The sequence below is a fragment of the Camelus ferus genome, chromosome 22 (assembly GCF_009834535.1).
Source record: "Camelus ferus isolate YT-003-E chromosome 22, BCGSAC_Cfer_1.0, whole genome shotgun sequence".
Taxonomy (NCBI): domain Eukaryota; kingdom Metazoa; phylum Chordata; class Mammalia; order Artiodactyla; family Camelidae; genus Camelus; species Camelus ferus.
The window spans coordinates 15,628,410-15,646,905 of NC_045717.1; the positions used below are offsets into that span (position 1 = coordinate 15,628,410).

General features: G+C 48.9%; 2 protein-coding genes across 4 annotated transcripts in view; one reads left to right on the forward strand and one right to left on the reverse strand.

Moving 5' to 3' along the window:
• Positions 1-890: 890 nt before the first annotated feature.
• ARMC6 (armadillo repeat containing 6) lies at positions 891-18,427 on the reverse strand. 3 transcript variants are annotated; one of them, XM_032465203.1, is made up of 9 exons: positions 18,289-18,427; positions 12,506-12,675; positions 12,055-12,239; positions 11,303-11,385; positions 5,875-6,448; positions 4,005-4,150; positions 3,366-3,497; positions 2,862-2,999; positions 891-1,678 (listed from the first exon to the last, which is right to left on the reverse strand). In XM_032465203.1, the coding sequence occupies exons 4-9, from the start codon at positions 11,357-11,359 to the stop codon at positions 1,466-1,468; spliced, it is 1,260 nt and encodes a 419-aa protein (XP_032321094.1). In that variant the 5' UTR covers positions 11,360-11,385; positions 12,055-12,239; positions 12,506-12,675; positions 18,289-18,427; the 3' UTR covers positions 891-1,465. The 3 variants fall into 3 exon arrangements, with proteins under 3 accessions (XP_032321094.1, XP_032321093.1, XP_006186310.2); XM_032465202.1 differs by lacking the exon at positions 12,055-12,239; XM_006186248.3 differs by lacking the exon at positions 12,055-12,239 and having other exon boundaries at positions 18,185-18,310.
• SUGP2 (SURP and G-patch domain containing 2) overlaps positions 18,327-18,496 on the forward strand; it is a 33,199-nt gene continuing 33,029 nt past the window's right edge. The window contains exon 1 of the mRNA XM_032465200.1: positions 18,327-18,461. The gene's annotated coding sequence lies outside the window, so the exon portion shown is untranslated. The remainder of the gene's footprint in view (positions 18,462-18,496) is intronic.

Consider the following 18,496-nt stretch of genomic DNA (forward strand, 5'->3'; position numbering starts at 1 on the left):
ATTTCCATAGAAACTGGTGCCTTCTGTGAAAGGGTTTGAGCTGATGTCAAGGACCAAATTCAGACACTCTTCAGTCTAGAGGAGACTAATGACAAGCAGGGGGGTGGGGACTAGAGGAGATGAGAGGGGCTCCCAGTGTGTGGGCTAGAGGTGTCAGGCATGGTGCCAGGGGGCATGAGGCTATCCTGACTGACTGGGCCACGTGGGCCACAGGAGCTGCCAGGCGACCACAATATGACCCCGAGTGTGAATGCAGGGAAGCAGTCTGCCAGGAACCACTGCCTGAGAACCCCCAGGACACATGTGAGGGTGGGCACTGAGGGCAGCAACAGCAATACACATCCTGTAGATGGGGAAGCTGAGGCTCGGAGAGGGAACGCGGGCTGCCCAAGCCATCCAGTGAGCAAGGACCTCGACGTGGCCAGGTGGGAGAGCACAGGACGGTTCTCCTGGGGTGACTCAGGTGCTGAAGCTAGACAATTGGGTGTCTCCCATGTGCCTAGCTCTGCTCCAACACCCCTCAGAGGGGACTCTATCCCCTCCCTACTCTCCATTTTACAGAGGATCAAATCCAAGGCTCCGAGAGGTTATGTCACTAGCTCAAGGCCACAGAGCTGAGTGGGGGCTACATGTTGAGCGCTCTAGCCCTCCCAAGGCAATGCACATTCAGAAACAGCGACCTTGGTGCCCACAGATCCCAGGTCTGACCATTGCCCTGGAAGCCCACCCTTCTGAGGGTAACAGCAAATCATATATCCCAAGCTATTCTCAAAACCCTTTGCTTTCTTCAGTGAATGTGTGGCCTCCCCAAGCATCCACCCCTCCTCTGTTCTTTGAGGCCACTGGCTGCAGCCCCCATGCCCCACAATGCTATGGAAGAGACCTCCCAATTGTTCAACCAACAGTCGTTTATTACCAGGCACCACTGGCTGGCCTGGGACCCCTGGAGACAAATGAGCCCTGGTCCCTGACCTCCGTTCAGCAGAGCAAGGCATTTCTGATTCATTTTACAGGTGAGAAAAACAGTAGCAGGGATGAGAACAGACTTGTAGGAACAGAAGTGGGATCCCTACCCTGCTTTGAGACTGGCCAGCAATGGTTCCCCTATTTCAGACAGACATCTGGCCCCAAGCAATGCTGAGGGGGCTCTTCTACTGGGAAAGGGCGGCAGGGTTGGGTAGTGCAAGACAAATGATGCCAATGCTGTCAGCTGGTGAGGGGAACAGGGTGAAGGGAGGCTGGGACCCAGGGGCTGCTTTCTGCTGTAGAGGCACCTCACTAATGCTCCCTTCCCACCCCCTAGCTTATACCTGGTCCCCATCAGAAAACACCTCTCCTTGGTGGGGGAGGAATCTAGGGGCAGAGTGGCAGGACTTGGATTCCCATCTGCGCCCCAGCCCTCCACTCCTGACCGTTCCTGAGTCACATGACTCACCCAGAGTCATGGCCCAGGCTGAGCCTGGGGTCACTGTGCCAGGTTACCCTTCTGGCCAGTCCACAGCTCTTGGAGCTCGACGTGGCAGCCCAGGTCACGCAGGGCAGCTTTAGCCACATCCTCACAGTCACGGTGGGCAGCACGGGCCTGAGAGATGAGTGCCTCGGCCCCCAGCTCCAGGATGGGCCGTGAGAAGGCTTGGCTGCGGGCCACCAGGTTTCGGATCAGCATGCAGGCCTGTTTCTAGAAGGGAGAGTAGAAGGTGAGTGGCTGTGAGCTGACGGGTGGGGCCCAGGGGTGGAGTCCACTCTGACCTCAAAGTCCTCATAACACAACCTGAGAGCAGCCAATATTCAGTGGGTGCCTAGGCTATGACTCATCAGGTTAGACTCATGTCCCCACTTCATCCTCTTGTCAGCCCTGGGGAGCAGGGCTAATCCCCCCATCTCCCAGGTGAGGGGACTGAAGCTCAGGATAGCCAAGGGTGTAGCCAGGTGGGACTGATCCCTCAGGTATGGGACCCTAAGTCTCAGAGCAATATCCCCTGAGGCTGGCAAGAGCCTGGCAGGGACTGCAGGGGAGAAGGGCAGGGAGACAGTGGGAAGAGCGGGCTTGTGCCCAGGGTCCATCTGTCCATTATACTGTTACTCAGCCAACATTTGTGCTCTGTGTATCTGCCGGGCATGGGTGCTGAGAAGCATCCTAACATGGCAGTCAGAGAGTGGGTGAGAAGCACGTGAGGTGTGAGGGCTTGCCTGGCCAGTGTGGTCAGGGATGGATAAGGGGATGGGCTAGCCAAGGGCACAGTGTCCTGGAGGAGGGACCAGCAAGAGCAAAGGCCCCCAGTGGGACTGAGCCTGGTGTGTCTAAGGACCCACAAGGAGGCCCCTGGGTTGGGAAGGGATGAAGGGTGGGAGGCAGGGAATGCCCTGGGGGCTGCTGCAGGGAGGAGTGTGGGTATCAGGCAGGCATGTGCGTTGCTTGTCTACACTTCAGCTCTGCTGACACCTCAGCAACGTGTGGACAGTGGTCCACCATGCAAAACACAAAGCAGTAGCCCAAGGTGGGGCAGGGAACCTTCCCCAAACGCCAGCAGATCTCCATCGGCTGGTACCTCCAACTCCTCCTCCTCCCCAGATCCCTCTAAAGAGACTGTTAGGAAAGAGAAAGAACAAACACAAATAGAGCAAAGGGACAGGAAAGGAGACAACAGCAGGCAGAATTCAGCACATTTTAGGAGGATGGGAAAGTAGATAGAGGACCTCAGGTGCTGAGGAGGAAGTAAACCCTGGGGCTTGGGTCACAATGGAGATGGGACAGGGACAAAGAGGGCCTGCCTCCTTGCCCCCTCCCCCACCAGCATGCCAGCCTGTTGCCCCACCTGCCCAGCAGGCTCCCATCCCCTCCTCCTGTCCCTCATGCTTACCTGCACACCAGCCTCCTGCGGGTGTGCCTTCATGGCCTGAAGTGCGGCCAGGGCCCCGCCACCCTCCACAATGACCCGGCTGTTCTCTGGCTTGCGCAGGGCCAGGACGCACAGGGCAGCACAGCTCTGCTCACACACCTGTGGGATGGGTCACGAGGATGGCTGAGAGGAGGCAAACAGACCCCCCCATCATCACCAGCTCCCCAGGTGAGTGCCCTGTGACCTCACCTGGACAGACTGCTGTGTACTGGACCCAGAAAGGATGCCAGGGTGCATCAACCAAGTTCTTAGGGGTGATAGTCTCACCCCAGGCCCCCTGCTCACCCCACCCTAGCCCTCACTCACCGTCACCCTGCCCCCAGCCTCTTGCTGGCTGGCCTCATCCTAGGCCTCGCCCCGCTTCAGGAGATGGGAAAGGCCATTATGTAGATACAGATACTGATATGGGACTCCAGCCATGCTGCCCTACCTTGTGTGGCCCCCCACCAACCCCAAGGTGGGTACCTGGGGGCTGGCCAGGTGCCGGGTCATGGCGGCCACAATGGACTCAGTCCCGCCGGCGCGGACGATGGCATCCTTCACGTCATCATTGCCTGCGATGGCCCTCAGGGCACTTAGCACTTGTTTCACAAGGTCCTGAAGGGAGGTGACACATAGGTCACCCCTAGCCAGCCCCAGACACTAACTGTTTGGTTGCTGGATTGTTGAGGGTGGGTCTAAAGGGAGGGTCTGGAGCTGTTTCAATGTCTGCTGCCTGGACAACATGTGGGGTCACCCTGGGGCATGCAGGTAGCATATAACAGCAAGGTTATTTATCACTTTCTGTGTAGAGAAGGCAGGGGAGGCTTGGGGAGGTGGACCCTGGAGTTCAGGCCACCTGCTTTTGGATGACTTTGACACCACCCCTTCAACATACAGAAAGGGACATGTGGCTCATGGGTCATGAGAAGTGAAAATCGAACTTTGGTTCTGGGGTCAGTGGACAGGGCCAGCGTGTTCTGACTCAAGCCTTTCTGGCTGGCCGGGGCCCAAAGGGGCAGAGTTCACTGGGAGGCCCAGAGCCTTCCCCAGGGACTGAGAGAAATGACAAATTGAAACTCAGGTGCAAGGGCTTTGCTCCCTCATACTGCTCCAGATGCCCACCTGGTGGTCGTTGCAGTCGGCCAGCAGGGCCACTAGGATGCTGAGGCCCCCGAGGTTGACAACCTCCTGGCAGAACTCGTTGCGGACAGCCAGGCGGGACAGGGTGCTGCAGAGCTCACTCAGGATGCTGGGGTTGTCAGGAAATGCTGCAGGGAGTGGGGAGAAGAAGCCACCGGGGTGAGGAGGGGGAGAACCAGCCATGGTTCGAATCCTGCTCTGCCCGGGAAGCCTGGCCCCTCTGCCTGGCCATGTGGCCACTTGTACCGGGAGGGCCCCAGGAAACACCAGAGGCTGCCTGGGCCTGTGGTGCCCCCTGCTGGCTCCTTGGGGAGACACAGGAATGTGCCTTCCCCTCCACAGTGTCCCAGATAAATTCCAGACAGACTGATGATCTTGACTAAAAAAAGAAATCCATAATAGTGCTATAATAAAACATCCGGGACTATTTTTGTTATCTTGGGTTGGGAATGACCTTTCCAAGTGCAACAGGACACCTAGAAGTTGCAGAGGGACATATGGGTAGAGTTGACTGGGGCAAAATTGAACACAGATGCTGAAGACAGAGCTCAGAGGCACCAAGGAGAGGCCCGACTGAGGCTGATGAGGGGGTAGTTAGGGGGTTGGGAGTGTGGGGCAGGGGGGATGCAGAGAGCCACAGTGACACAGAGCTCAGTAATGATCAGTTCATATGTCCCCCTGGCCAGGCTGTAGCCCCCAGTGACTCCATGAACACTATCTGGGTGAGCCATGGAGGTATTCTCTAGATGTGGTGACATCCATGACCAGCTGACTGTAAGTAAAAGAGATGATCCTTGATGGTCTGAGTGGGCTGCATCCAATCAGCTGCAGGCCTCAAGAGGGAAACAGAGGTCTCCCTGAAGAGGAAGAAACTTGCCAGTGGACTGAGGTGTTGGCTCCAGCCTGAGCCTCTGGCCCGCTTCATGGATTTCAGACTCGAAAGCCCCACAACCACGTGAGCCAACTCCTTGCAATAAATCTCTCTCCTCTCTCTCTGCTCCCCCCATATATACACACATATACATACACATATATACAAAAATACACATTCGTATACACACATACACATCCTAAAGGTTCTGTCTCTCTCATAGCATCCTGACTGATATGAGCTCCTATACGTAAACAGGGAAGATGGAAACTTTCCCTTGGAAAAGCAGCCTGATTTTGCAGATGGTCAGGCCTCATTTCTACCCTCTCCGGAGGTGTGGAGAGGAGACCAAGGCAGGCCCATCTCCCCCATATACAAGGCCAGAGTCATGCACATAGGCCTGGCCACAGAGCCAGAGCCACAGGTTAGGCTGAGAAGGGGAACTCATTCTTCTAGCACCTTCTGTGCAGCAGACCCCAGTCAGGCCTTTTCCAGTGGATGCAGTGGGCAGGGGGCAGGGGTTCTGGTGCCCAAATGTCAGTGTTGTGACCTCCCGTGGCTGTCTCATCAGGGTCACCCCAGAGTCAGGCACATGGACATGCACAAGAATTTGTGGCCAAGTATGAACTCAAGTGTAAACCTCCACCTGGGAGCAGCCACGGTGAGTGCCAGCAACACTTCCCATCTTCAGGAAACAGTACCCTTCTTTTTTCCCTTTGGTGAGTCCTCCCTTCTCTCAGTCTGTGTTGTTAGACAGAGCCATGCCCCCTCCCCAAATGGCACTAGAGATGAGCATGGGACCTGGTCCTGGCCATTGAGTACTGGCTTGGAACTTTCCTGGAGCAACCAGGAGTAAGGACACTGTTCTGCTAGGGCTGGCACACAAGTGGGATCAAGCTGACAGACAAGTGGAGCCTGGAGCCAGCCATGCCTGAAGCAGTCCTAAGCCCTGATTCCCACTCTTGCCACATCTGCTCCTACCTTTGGCAGCCTCAATGAGCACCTTCAAGCCTCCATTCTCCTTCACGATCATCTTGGCATGGTCATGGGCATGGCCAAAGGGTACACGGATGTCATCATCGAAGGTCATAACACGTAGGGCCCAGCAAGCCTCCCTGACCACGTCGGCACAGTGGCTGTGCTGGGTGATAGCGCCAGTCAGCAGGGGCAGCACACCAGCCTTCACCAGGCTCTGCCGATTCTGCTCGTGCTTCAGGCAGGCATGGCGCACACAGCGGATCCCAGAACAGGTTACACTGGTCGAGTCGGTATTCCCGGCCAGTGTGGCCACCAGCAACTGCAGGCCCTGGGAGTCTAGGAGGTCGGGCTGGCCATCAGTCAGGGCTGACAGGGCATTGAGGGCCTGGAGCAGGAGGCCTTGGTCACCTGTGGCGGCCAACTTCCAGGTGGCAAGGAGGATGGGGTAGGCCCCCTTCTCAGCTGCAAGAAAGCGGCAGGCCTTGTGCTGCTTGCACTGCTCGCAAAAGCGGGTGAGGTGTGCTGACGCCTCCTGCAGGTCAGAGTGGGCCACAGACTCCTGCAGGTCATCCAGGGCCTACAGGACATGGGAGAATCCTCCATGTCAGCTCAGTCCAAAGAGGGCCACGGGGACAGTGTGGCATCCCTGTGGGATTCCCTCCCCTGGGATCTGGGCCTGTGGTGGCAGTTTGGTGGGGCCAGTTCCAGCTGTGGCAGCTTCCGCACCTGTGCTTTTAGGAGCCCTGAGCTTGAGAGGCCACGTAGAGAGAGAGGCCCCACCCTCTGTGTCCCTGCCAAGGAGCCACACACATGAGTGCAGGCGTATTAAACATTCTAGCCCTGGGTGCTGTGGCATGAGAGGACCCAAGTGAGACCTGCAGAAGAACTGTCCAGCTGAGTTCAGTCAACCCAACCAAATCACAAGAAACAACCAAATGGCTATTGTTTTGGGTTGTTTGTTATGCAGCCATAACGAAGTGATACACCTGCCAACAGCCAGCTCTCCCAGGGAGGCGAAAGCCACCTTCACCGGCCTTGCACATTATCAGATGTCTCCTGTTTGTCTCTCTCATTCACTCCACAAATATTTACCAAGCATCTGCCAAATGAAACCACACTATACACACACTTGGTTCACCCACAGTCAACTCTAAGCCCTTGGGGGAAAAACTTATAATGAAAGTCACAAGCTCAAGAGGAGCCTGCACCTCTGGAGCTTAAGGTATCATTTGCATCCAGCTCTGGTGAGGGTGGGTCTACAGACATCATCAGTCCAAAGGGCTTTGATTTGGCCTCGACTACCATGAAAGACAAGAATGCTTCTCGGTCAACCCTCGCTGAGCTCAGACTAGTGGACTTTACTGAGCATACGTTATGACGAAACAGAATATTAAGAAATAGGTTAACCCCAGAGTGTGTGACTTGAATACATGTTTTTTTTAAAGAAGATACATAGAGAGAAGGGTACAGCTCAGTGGTAGAGTGCGTGCTTAGCATGCATGAGGTCCTGGGTTCAGTCCCCAGTATCTCCATTAAAAACATAAATAAATAAAACCTAATTACCCCCTCCCCTCAAAAGGGAAAACAAACAAATAAAAAAAAAGATATGCAAATGGCCACTAAGGATATGAAAAGATGCTCAACATTACTAGGGAAATGCACATTAAAACCACAATGAGACACCATCACACTCATTATGGTGACTACTACTAAGAAAAAACAAAACAAAACACAAAAACCCACAAAAGACCTGAAAATAACAAGTGTTGGTGAGAATATGGAGAAATTCGAACCCTGTGCACTGTTGCTGAGAATATAAAATGGTGCAGCTGCTGTGGAAAACAGTATGGTAGTTCCTCAAAAAATTAAACAAGGAGATCCAGCAATTCCACTTCTGAGTATACATCCCAAAGAACTGAAAGCAGGGTTTCAGATGTCTGTACACCCATGTTCACAGCAGCATCATTCACAGGAGTCAAAAGGCAGAAGCAACCCCACTGTCCATTAATGGATGAATGGATAAACAAAATAGGGTATATCCATACAATGGAATATTATTCAGCCTTAAAAAGGGAGGAAATTCTGACAAATATTACAACATGGATGAACCTTGAGGACATTATGCTAAGTGAAATGAGCCAGTCACAAAAGGTCAAATACTGTATGATTCTCCTTGTATGAGGTCCGTAGAGTAGTCGCATTCAGAGACAGAAAGTAGAATGGTGGATGCCAGGGCTGGGAGGAGGGGGATGGGCAGTTAGTTAACAGGGACAGAGTTTCAGTCTGGCATGATGGTTGCACAATAATGTGAATATACTTAATGCCACTGAACTGTGCACTTAGAAATGGTTAAGATGGTAGATTTTATGTTATGAATATTTAACCACAAAACCAAAACCAAAAAGAGGATGTGGCCTTTTGGCAGAAATACTGCAAGAAACTTGAAAAGCTTGTGATACAAGTGCCACTGAGAACACACAATACTGGAGTTACAACCACTGTATGTTCAGTCAGATAAGAAAGGCAAAGAAAATGAGCAAAATTTGCACACTAGTACCTGTCAAATTTCAGGAAATCTCTTCTTGTCTTGGATCTTATTAGAAAGCCCAGTCCTTGAGTTGGCTGGCTATGGTCATCATCTCCACGGTCTCTAGGTGCTGCCTGTCACTCCCCCAGACCCCACTACTGGATGAGGAGAGCACAGTTGCTAAAGCAGAGGTGGTAGGGCCAGCTGTGCTCCATCTGTGACAAGTCAGCATGGTGACAGGGACTTGGGCCACCAACCCTGGGGGTCATTTTCTGTGTCTCTGTGACTGATGGCTTTTATTCTGGAACTTTCACATATAAAACTGGACTAGTTTCTATTCAAAGAGTTGCAGACTTCATCCCAGTTTTACTGGCAACCATTTTTTTCACTGAAGTATGGTTAACTTACAATATTGTGTTAGTTTCATATATGCAGCAAAGTGATTCAGTTGTGTATATATATAAATATACAGGGGGAGGATACAACTCAAGTGGTAGAGTGTGTGCTTAGTACACATGAGGTCCTGGGTTCAATCCCCAGTACCTCCATTAAACAAACAAACAAATAAATAAATAAATAAACTATTTGCTTTCCCCCTAAAAAATTTTTAAATATATATATATATATATAGCTATTCTTTTTCAGGTTCTTTTCCACTATAGGTTACTATACGATATTGAATATAGTTGTCCCTGTTTTATATAGTAGGTCCTTGTTGTTCATCTATTTTATATATAGTAGTTTGTATCTGGTAATCCCAAACTCCTAATTTATTCCCTATCCTTTTCCCCTTTAGTAACCCCTTTTGTTTTCTATGTCTGTGAATCTATTTCTATTTGTGAATAAGTTGATTTGTATCATTCTTTAGATTCTACGTATCAGTGATATATTTGTCCTTCTCTGTCTGACTTACTTCACTTGATATGATAATCCCTACGTCCATCCATATTGCTGCAAATGGCATTATTTCATTCTTTTTTATGGTTGAGTAGTATTCCACTGTGTGTGTGTGTGTGTGTGTGTGTGTGTGTGTGTGTGTGTGTGTGTGTGTACACACACACTATATCTTCTTTATCTAGTCATCTGTCAATAGACACTTAGGTTGCTTCCATGTCTTGGCTATTGTAAAGAGCGCTGCTATGAACACTGGGGTGGATGTATCTTTTTGAACTAGAGTTTTCTAATTCTCTAATTTCTCTCTGGTTGGATGTGAACTTCAATGCTCATGGTGCCACCCCTCTGGAAGGTGAGAATGGGATTGGTAGGAGGGACAGGACAGGGACTTTCAGATTTTACTACAAATGCTTGAATATTGTTTGAATCTTTTATGCCAAGAATGTGTTCATGTTCTTCTGCAATGAAAAATAAAATTTTATAAAAAAGAATATATATATATAATATGTATACATATGTACAACTGGATCATTTTGCTCTACACCTGAAACTAACACAACATTGTAAATCAACTATACTTCAATTAAAAAATAAAATAAAATTTCAAAAGTCAAATTAAAAAGAATAAAAGGGCAAAGATTGTAAACAAACAAGGAGTTTCCTGTACTGCTGGTAGAAGGCAGCAGGGCCATTCTCTGAGCTTAGCTACACTGGGAGAGGGACCTGGGTCTGGACACATCTCTATCCCTCACCAGAGGTAAATCATTTATCTTTGGGAAGCCTCAGATTCCTGATCAGCAAAATGGACTAATCATAGATTGAGATAACATGTTTTAAGAATTTAGCACAATGTCAAGTACTTAAGAAGTACTTTGATTCTTAGAGACTATTTTTGTTGAGAGCCTTCATATATAAAGGACATCTACAAATCAATAACATGAGCAACCCAATAGAAAAATTGCCAGGAGAGAGGCTCAATTTAAAACATATTCATCCTCAGTAGCAAAGAAAGTCAAAAGACAACAAGATAATTTTCACAAAACCTCTGCAAGGTAGGAGATAGTGAGGAAGTTGAGGACAGGGAGAAGTAAGCAACTGCCCTGAAGTAGAATTAGGTTCACACCCAGGACTGTCTCCTCCAACTTCCTCTTTTACCCCTATGCTCTTTGCTGCAAAGTGCATCATATTTTTTCTTTGGATCTCAATTTTACCATCTGTTAAATGGGGGTAATAAGCCCAACCTTGCAGGTATCTTTGGGAAAATAACTGAGACAGCATGAGGAAAGTGCCTGGCATAGAACTAAGTCCACAGCTGGTTCTCAATAAACACTAGAACTTTCTACGTTTTACCAACAGCTTACCAGTTTGATGGATGAACTTAAGGAAAGGACTTAACCTCTGTGAGCTGTGCTTTCCCTGTTTGGATCACTGGAGAGCAAGGGCAGGCTCTGGGCCTTCGCTTCCCCACCAGAAAGCCAGGGATGACATCACCACCCTCACAGGCCAGTTTAAGTGCTAAGGGGATGGGCTGTAACCTGCCAGTAAATAGTCAGTGCTCAGTAAATGACAGCCTTACTATGATCCCACTCTCTTTTCCTGGGATTCCTGTCCATTTTTCTGAGCAAACTCAGTGACTGGGAGGTAGGAGAGAGGCTCCTCCAAGGCGCCCTCCACCCCAAGGCTCCCAACACTAGAACAAAAATGAACACTGTCTACCCCTTAGGCTTGGAGTGCTATCCACTCCTGTCTACGCCGTCTGCTCCAAACTCAGACTGTGGCATGTGGGTGGGTGGGCAGAGCATGGCGACCCCTGAGATGCCCTCAGACGTTGACTCTGGGAGCCCTGGCTGCAAACTCAGGCTTGCCTGTGCTTGCCAGGCAGGCTCTGACCTTCTGAGTCTGTATCTGCCACTGGGAATCAGTGGGAATCAGGGAAAAGATGCCCCTGACAGAATTAAGAGGTGATGTGGGACTCAGCATGTAAGGCCAACATGGGCTGCCCCCTCATACCTGCAGGACGTCATGTGTGGGCTCCTGGAGTCCATCTGCAGAGACTTTCAGCGTCATCTTTACAATGTTGCTCAGATCAACTCCTGTGGGTGGTGGGGGAGTCAGGAAACAAGTGACAGCCATCACCCCCATGGGCCTGCCAGAGTCACACCTCAAGTCCCTTCTGCTGGGACCAGCCTACTTCGGGGGCCTTCAGAGATCTGCCCAGCTCCCCATCCTGCCCCGCTCCCTGCCCAGGCAGGGCCCAGCAGCCACACCCAAATGCTTTGGCCCCATCCAGCTAGTGGGAACAGAGGAGCAGTGAGGCTATACACCATTGCTGCAGTGAGGGACACATTCTGTTTGGTGGGCTTTGAGGGGAAGGGAACCCATGACCTCTTTCCTTGGGGCTCCCACTGTTCTTCACCCTGGGTGCATCTTTGCCCTCTCTGGTACCCCCAAAGGAAGCCCCTACTGTGCAGAACACTTCTAGATGGTCCTCCAGCCCCTGTCCAGTGTCTATACCCTACTCTGTGCCCGGGATGCCAGCTTCTGAACTCTAAGGCTGGATCCCCGGCCTCCCTTGCTCCCTGGCATCTGACTGGATTTGGCCAATGGGAAGCTGGACTTGAGATCAGGGGCAGGAGGAGTGGGAAGGTGGGGTGTTCATTCCCAGCTTCCTGCCTCTGTCTTTGTCAGGTAACCCTCCTCCCCTGCGATGGCCTGTCATGGGGCAGGGGAAGTCCCTACTGTGCCTGGCAGAGTCTCCTAACCTTGCTCATGCTATTGCAAAGAGCTCCCTCTTTACCACTCTCCTCCATGGCCTGGCTTGAGCACGCCACCTATTTCCATGGGCCGGTCATCAACACCTCTTCTGCCTCCATGAACTCAAGCTGGGGTGCAGGTGGGGCAGGGAGGCAGGTGGCCCTGTTTCTTGGGAGGTGGTCAAGAGAAGTCTCTTCAAGAAAGCAACAATTAAAATGAGACCCAACTTGAAGGACCCAGCCCTTCAGATGTCAGGGTAAGGTCCAGGCAAGTAGAAGGTGGGTGTCAAGCAAGGTGGGAGTGTGTGGCCAGCCTGCTTGGGGCAGAGCCCAGAGCTGCCATGCCAGGAGGGATGGGGTCGTGGCAGGACACCATTCTTGCACGTTAAGAGCCACGGACTGGAGGTGACTGTCGGGCAAAGAGCCACAGCAGCGCTGAGACCGGGCCACACTGCCTTACCCTGTGACTCAAACTGCTCCACAGCCTCTTTCACTGCCTCCTCCGGCTCCATCTCCAATTCCTCGATGTTCTCGCGAACGGCTGCATCGAAGGTTTCCTGGGTGATACGCTTGGAGGCCATCGTCATCTTCTCCTCGTGGGGCCAAGGACATCCACTAGTTGCTCCCAAGCTAAGAAGGTAAGAAGAAAGCTTCATCAAGAGGGAGAGGCAACTGAGAACCTGGCCACCATTTAGGGAGCATCTACCAAGGGGCCACAGCCTACAACCACCCTGGAAAAATTCTTACAGCCTGAGTCACAGGAAAGGGTGATATCCGAACATCCACAGAACATCTAAAGTACAGAAGAGGGCAGGTAGTTTACCACATTTTATCTAAGAAATGAGGAATGTTAATATAACATATGTCCTTATAGTAAAAAGTAGTAATAATAAAGATAAAATAATATCTTAATAATATTATGTTGTATGTTACATGATTGTAATATTATATGTATTACTCATATTTATTCACATATTACTCTGTTATACAGTTATAGACTTTACATGTAATTACATAATGAAATAAAACGTTACAATAGCATATAGTTATACCAATAAAGATTTAAAATAAAATTTAATAATAATAATAATAAAAATGAAAGTAAATTAAAAGCTAACAGAAATAGTCACCTGTAACAGGAGGTAGAGAAAGGGTGATGAGAGCAGGAACAGAAGTTGAATTATTCTGTCTTAAAGTACTTCATTTTACAGGTTTGAATTTGGAACTCAGATAAATGCTTTGTGTGATTAGGAAAATAAATATGCCAAAATAACCAAAATAAAAATAAAAGCAATCCCTAAAACTCAAGGGCAAAATGAAACTAATGAATCTAACATTTTATCTTCATGGATCACTTAATGCAATTTTAAAACAGTGATATGACTGTATATTCTTTTTTTTTTTTATAACGGTATATTCTTATTGGGATCTACTCTAAGGATAGAATCGCAAAAGAAAATCTTCAACAATTTTCAGTAATCATGTTATCAGAAACTACTATTATAGATGTAGCAAGTAAGTAGTAGTGTTTGTATCATTAGGAACCAGTATAAAAGAAAAAAGATTCTAATATAAAATCAAAGAAGTAAAAACTCAAAACTCCTAAATTCGAACTGGAAATACAAGATGAATCATTACGCATTTTCATTTGAGCAAACAAAGAACCAATTTTCTATTAATATGAACTGAGAATGCCTGGAGGAAATGATACCACAGCAGTAATGAGCACCCTGAATACCAGCTGTGGTCTCTATATACCATTTTCCACCAAAGAAGCCAGGGGTCTTGGAATAATGGTTGAGTCTATGTCTGGGTAGGAAATGGGCCAAATGAGCCAGGAGCATCATGTGAGGCCAGAAAGCAAAGAAGCTTCTAAAGGCCACTGGGGTCACATCAAAGGACTCAGACTACCCTAAAGGGCACCTACTAGCTAAGGAAGATGGGATAAGTGAGCATTAAAACAAAACAAAACAAAACCAATAGATACCAAAATCAAAATCTGTGTATTCACAATAGTACTAAAAGAAACAGCTCATTCTTCTGAAAGTGGGCATATAAAGAATCCAGCATTAATCCTGCCTCCCTCATGCAAGTGGACACCAGGTTATAAAGACAGGACAAGGGAAAGTTATTCTTTGCCACAAATCCAGCTAACCAACCAAGACAGGACAGATCTAGATGACGATCTCCACGGGCTGCAAAACCGTGAGGTGCAAAACTGATGGGGAACCTGATAACAGATGGACAGTACCTGCATCCACTGTGTGATTCCATGTCATCAAAAGAGAAACTGGATGCCATCTACCTCCCAACAAGAATAAAAGGCACCTGTGAAGTCATCTTGCTGAAAACTCAGACCTGAATCTGACTGTGAGTCCAATGGAACTTTCTACGATGAAGGAGTGTTCTACCTCTGTGCTGTCCAATGTGGCAGCTGCCAGTCCCATATGGGATTGAGCAGGTGAAATGGAGCTAATACAACTGAGGAACTGAATATGTACCTTTATTTAATTTTAATTCATTTTAATGTAAATAGCTGCATGTGGTAAGTGGCTGTCATACTGGATAGAGAGGCTGTAGAGCTAATGACTAGTTTATAGGAAATTGAGGACAGACAGACAATACCACAGGGATGTGATCTGCAAAATCCCCATGGAAGGGGCTGGGGAGGGGAACCTCAGCTACAGGACAAACAGCTAGCGTTTTCAACAAATAAATCGCAAGAACAGTGAAAAGGACTGGGGGTCCATCAACAGATGAAAAGATAAACAAAATGTGAAGTCCATATAATGGAATATTATTCAGCCATAGAAAACGAAGCCCTGACACACATGCTATGAGGTGGATGCGCTTCAAAAACATCTTGCTAAGTGAAAGAAGTCAGACACAAAAAGCCACATGTTGTATGAACCCATTCATATGAAATGTCTAGAACAGGCAAATCCATACAGACGGAAAGTAGATGAGGGCTTACCAGGAGCTGGGGGAGGTGAAGAAGAGGGGGAATGGGGAGTGACTGCTAATGGGGATAAGGCTTCCTTTTGGGGTGGTGAAAATGTTCTGGAATTAGTGGTGATGATTATACAACTTTATGAATATACTTAAAATCACTAAATTGCACACTTTAAGTGGGCGAATATTATGGTATGTAAGTTACAGTTCAATTTAAAAAATACTCTTCCAGTAAAAAACAAACCCCAAATGAAACCCAGCACAGGCACACACTGGAAGCCAGGGAACAGGATCAGTAGTTAGATTACCCAGCACCTTGGGCAGTCACTTCTCCTTTGGGGGTTTGGGGGCACATCATAGAATTAAATAATGCAAAACCCTCAGTAAACTAGCCAATGGTCTTGACAAGAAGGTCCCCAGGGTGCAAGCAGTTTAACATCTAATATTTGCCATACTCTCTTTTTAACAAGAGGGCAAACAGGCCTCAGGACCAGAGCCTAACAGAGGTTAACAACTTTTAAAATCTTACTTGTTTTACTGTATCTACCTTGTTTATTGTAGCAATACCATGTTTCCATTTTGGAATTATATCAAATTTCTACTTAAAATACATCACTTTTAATTAATTAATTAATTATTTTTAATGGAGTTACTGGGGATTGAACTCAGGACCTGCGTATGCTAAGCATGTGCTCTACCACTGAGCTATCTTTCCCCCGTCATTTTTTAATCTTATAATAGAGTTGCAAGAATAGTACAAGGAGCACTATCTAGGGGCTATACAAAAGGGTCTTGTAGCTTCACCAATGGTTAACATTTTGCATGATAACCTCTATATGAGTGTGAGTGTGAGTGTGTGCCTATGTGAGTGTGTGACACGTATATTGTTGGAGAGCATGCTTCAGGCATGGGATCCCTTCCCTCCTACAGATATCAGCATGACTCTTCCAAGAAAAGGACACTCTCTTATACATTCACAGCGCAAATGAAATTTAACACAAGAAATCTAACAATGATGCAATACTATTTTCTAACATATGATGTTAGAACATATGATGTTAGAAAGTCCATAACATGATGGACTTTCTTGATTGTCACAATATTGTCTTTTAAAACAATTTGTTGGTTTTTTTTTTTCTGGTCCTGGATCCATTCCAGAATCACAGAAAGCACAGAAAGTGTGTTACAGGGACAAAGGCGTAGGGGGAGCTAGGGCAGTGGTATGGGAATGTGCTACATTGGGCTGTGTGGGAAATGAGCCACTCAAGCCCTCGCTTCTCTCTGTGGACGTAGCATTGAATGCGAATATTCCATCTGTGTTTGTGCAGATGCCTGGGGTGGGAAAGGTGGGAGGACAGGCTCCAGGGCCAGCCAGGGGGACTCAAATCCCAGGCCCTCCACTTAACCTCACTGTTGGTCAACTCTCTCATGTGTGACACAGGAACAAATACAGAATGTAATCATAGGGCTGGAGTGAAAATTCAACCCATCAATTCCTACAAAGCACTTGGAACAGGAATGGCACAGAGCTCAATGAACATCACCTAGTTGCTCTTCTTGCTGTTTGAGAGGTAATTCGGCCAGTTTATTGTCGGGGTGGAGGACTAAGGCATCAAACACCTCACCTCACTCCCTTGCAGATACCCCTGCCTTTTATTCCCCAGAAGAACAGGGAGTCTGTTTAGGAATAGTTAAGAATTTCCAAGACCAAAATTAGAGGAAAAGAATAAGGGTTTCTGTTTCAAGCTAAAGAGCTTCTCAGCAGGGAGCCTGGGCTGGTAGTGATGGAGTGGTCCTAGCCAGACCTGAGGGGCAGGAACTTCTGGTCTGGGTGCTGCTGGAGGGACTCTGCTCCTGGCTCTGCCACCAGACATTGCTTTTACCACCCTGGTCGTGCTTCAGACCCAAGTGGGCCAATGGTGACTGGCTACCCTTATCACAGAAGTACAGTCCTAAAAGGGGAATGTCATTGTGCCTACTTTAAGGATGAGGAATCTGAAGCTCAGAGAAACAATAAGAGGCCTGGCCAGGACCCTATCATATTATCCCGTCTCATTAACCCCTTTTCTCCAGGGACCCTATCATGCTAGCCTGTCTTATTAACCTCTTCCCTCCACCTCGGTCCTCTGCAGAGCTTCGGCCAGCCCTTCCAAGCCACCTCCTCCTGGACACCTTCCCTGGCCACTCAGAGTCTGTGTATTCTCAGCTCTCCCCACCCCTACAAGAACCTCCCTCTGTCCAGCCCTAAGATCCCTGAGCTGGAGAGGCCAGTGTCTGGCTTTGGAACAACCCCTTAGGCCAGTCCCTTAGGTCCAACATAGGCCTAGGGGGTGGGGGCAGGGATGAAAGTAAAGATCTGGAGTTCATGAGAAAGATGGTGCCTGGGAATGGACATCTGGGAGCCACCTGGGGAACGGCCTAGGCCAGGAGAGGAGAGAAACAGTATTACCAGCCCCCAAACTGCATCCAAGGCATGCTGTAGGGAAGGGAGTTATCAAGGTCCCCAGCTGATAGCTAGCTTCCCTCTCTAAGCCATGGTTTTGCTTATCAAGAAAACGGTGCCCTGACTCAAAGGACTCTCAATGATTCATCTTCCTCCATCTGCCACACCCACCCTGGTTTAGGGGGCCTCATCTGCTTTCTCCCTGCCATACCCTGTGCCTCTATTCTCTGCAAGACAGCCAGAGGGGGACTTGAAAGCACAGAGACCACCTCACTCACCTATTCAAAATCCTGCAGTGGCTTCCCAATGCTCTCAGAACGAAACTCAAGTCTTACCAGGACTTTCCCTACCTAGACCCTTTCACTTGTGCTTCTCCACTTCTTTTTCATTCTTCCCAGCTATCCAAGGGTCATCATAACCACTCTGGTTAAAGCAGCCCCCGCTCTCCTATCGCATCACATTCTTTTATTATTTTAACATTATCTCAACATGGAGAGAAAGGGTTCATCTATTTGCTTTTACTGTCTAGCCTCCTCCCCAAAGAAATTTATCCTGCATGAGAGCTGGGGCCGTTTTGTTAAGCACCTTCCCCACCCCCACCACGGCCTAGGGTGGGGCTGGACATGCAGCAGGCACTCAGTACATACATAGGTGATGAATGAATGAATAAATGAAAAGAAAGCGAAGGCCAGGGATGGTGGGCGATTTTGTCCCCGGGCGGCTTCCGTAATAGTCTTTCATTACCCAAAACCAAGTCCCCGAGCGTCGCTCCACAGCTACTAGACAAACCCCGCGGCGTCCACTCCCTGCCCTGCGCGAGACGGGGCTCGGCAGCCGTCATTTCTCACCCGGTCTTCGTGGCCACGTGGGGAAAGGGTGGGGTTCGCGGCTGTCACCGGCTGCGCCGCCTCGGTCCCTTTCGGCCGCCGTACGCGCGCAGGCGCGTTGGCGCCGCGTCGCCTCGGCCTCCCTTAGTCCCGTGAACCGCTCCTGACGTGACCAACGGTGACCGCGAGTGCAGGTAAAGCTGAGAGAGCCAACAGATTTGCGACGGCC

What these genes read in the sequence shown, in the direction of transcription:
- ARMC6 (XM_032465202.1), bottom strand. Translation starts at nt 12,632, where the DNA reads ATGACGATGGCCTCCAAGCGTATCACCCAGGAAACCTTCGATGCAGCC. An exon ending in GGCACCTGGCCAGCCCCCAG is followed by an intron (nt 3,000 to 3,365) that starts GTACCCACCTTG and finishes CCCATCCCACAG; the next exon opens with GTGTGTGAGCAGAGCTGTGC. An exon ending in CGCAGGAGGCTGGTGTGCAG is followed by an intron (nt 1,679 to 2,861) that starts GTAAGCATGAGG and finishes TCTCCCTTCTAG; the next exon opens with AAACAGGCCTGCATGCTGAT.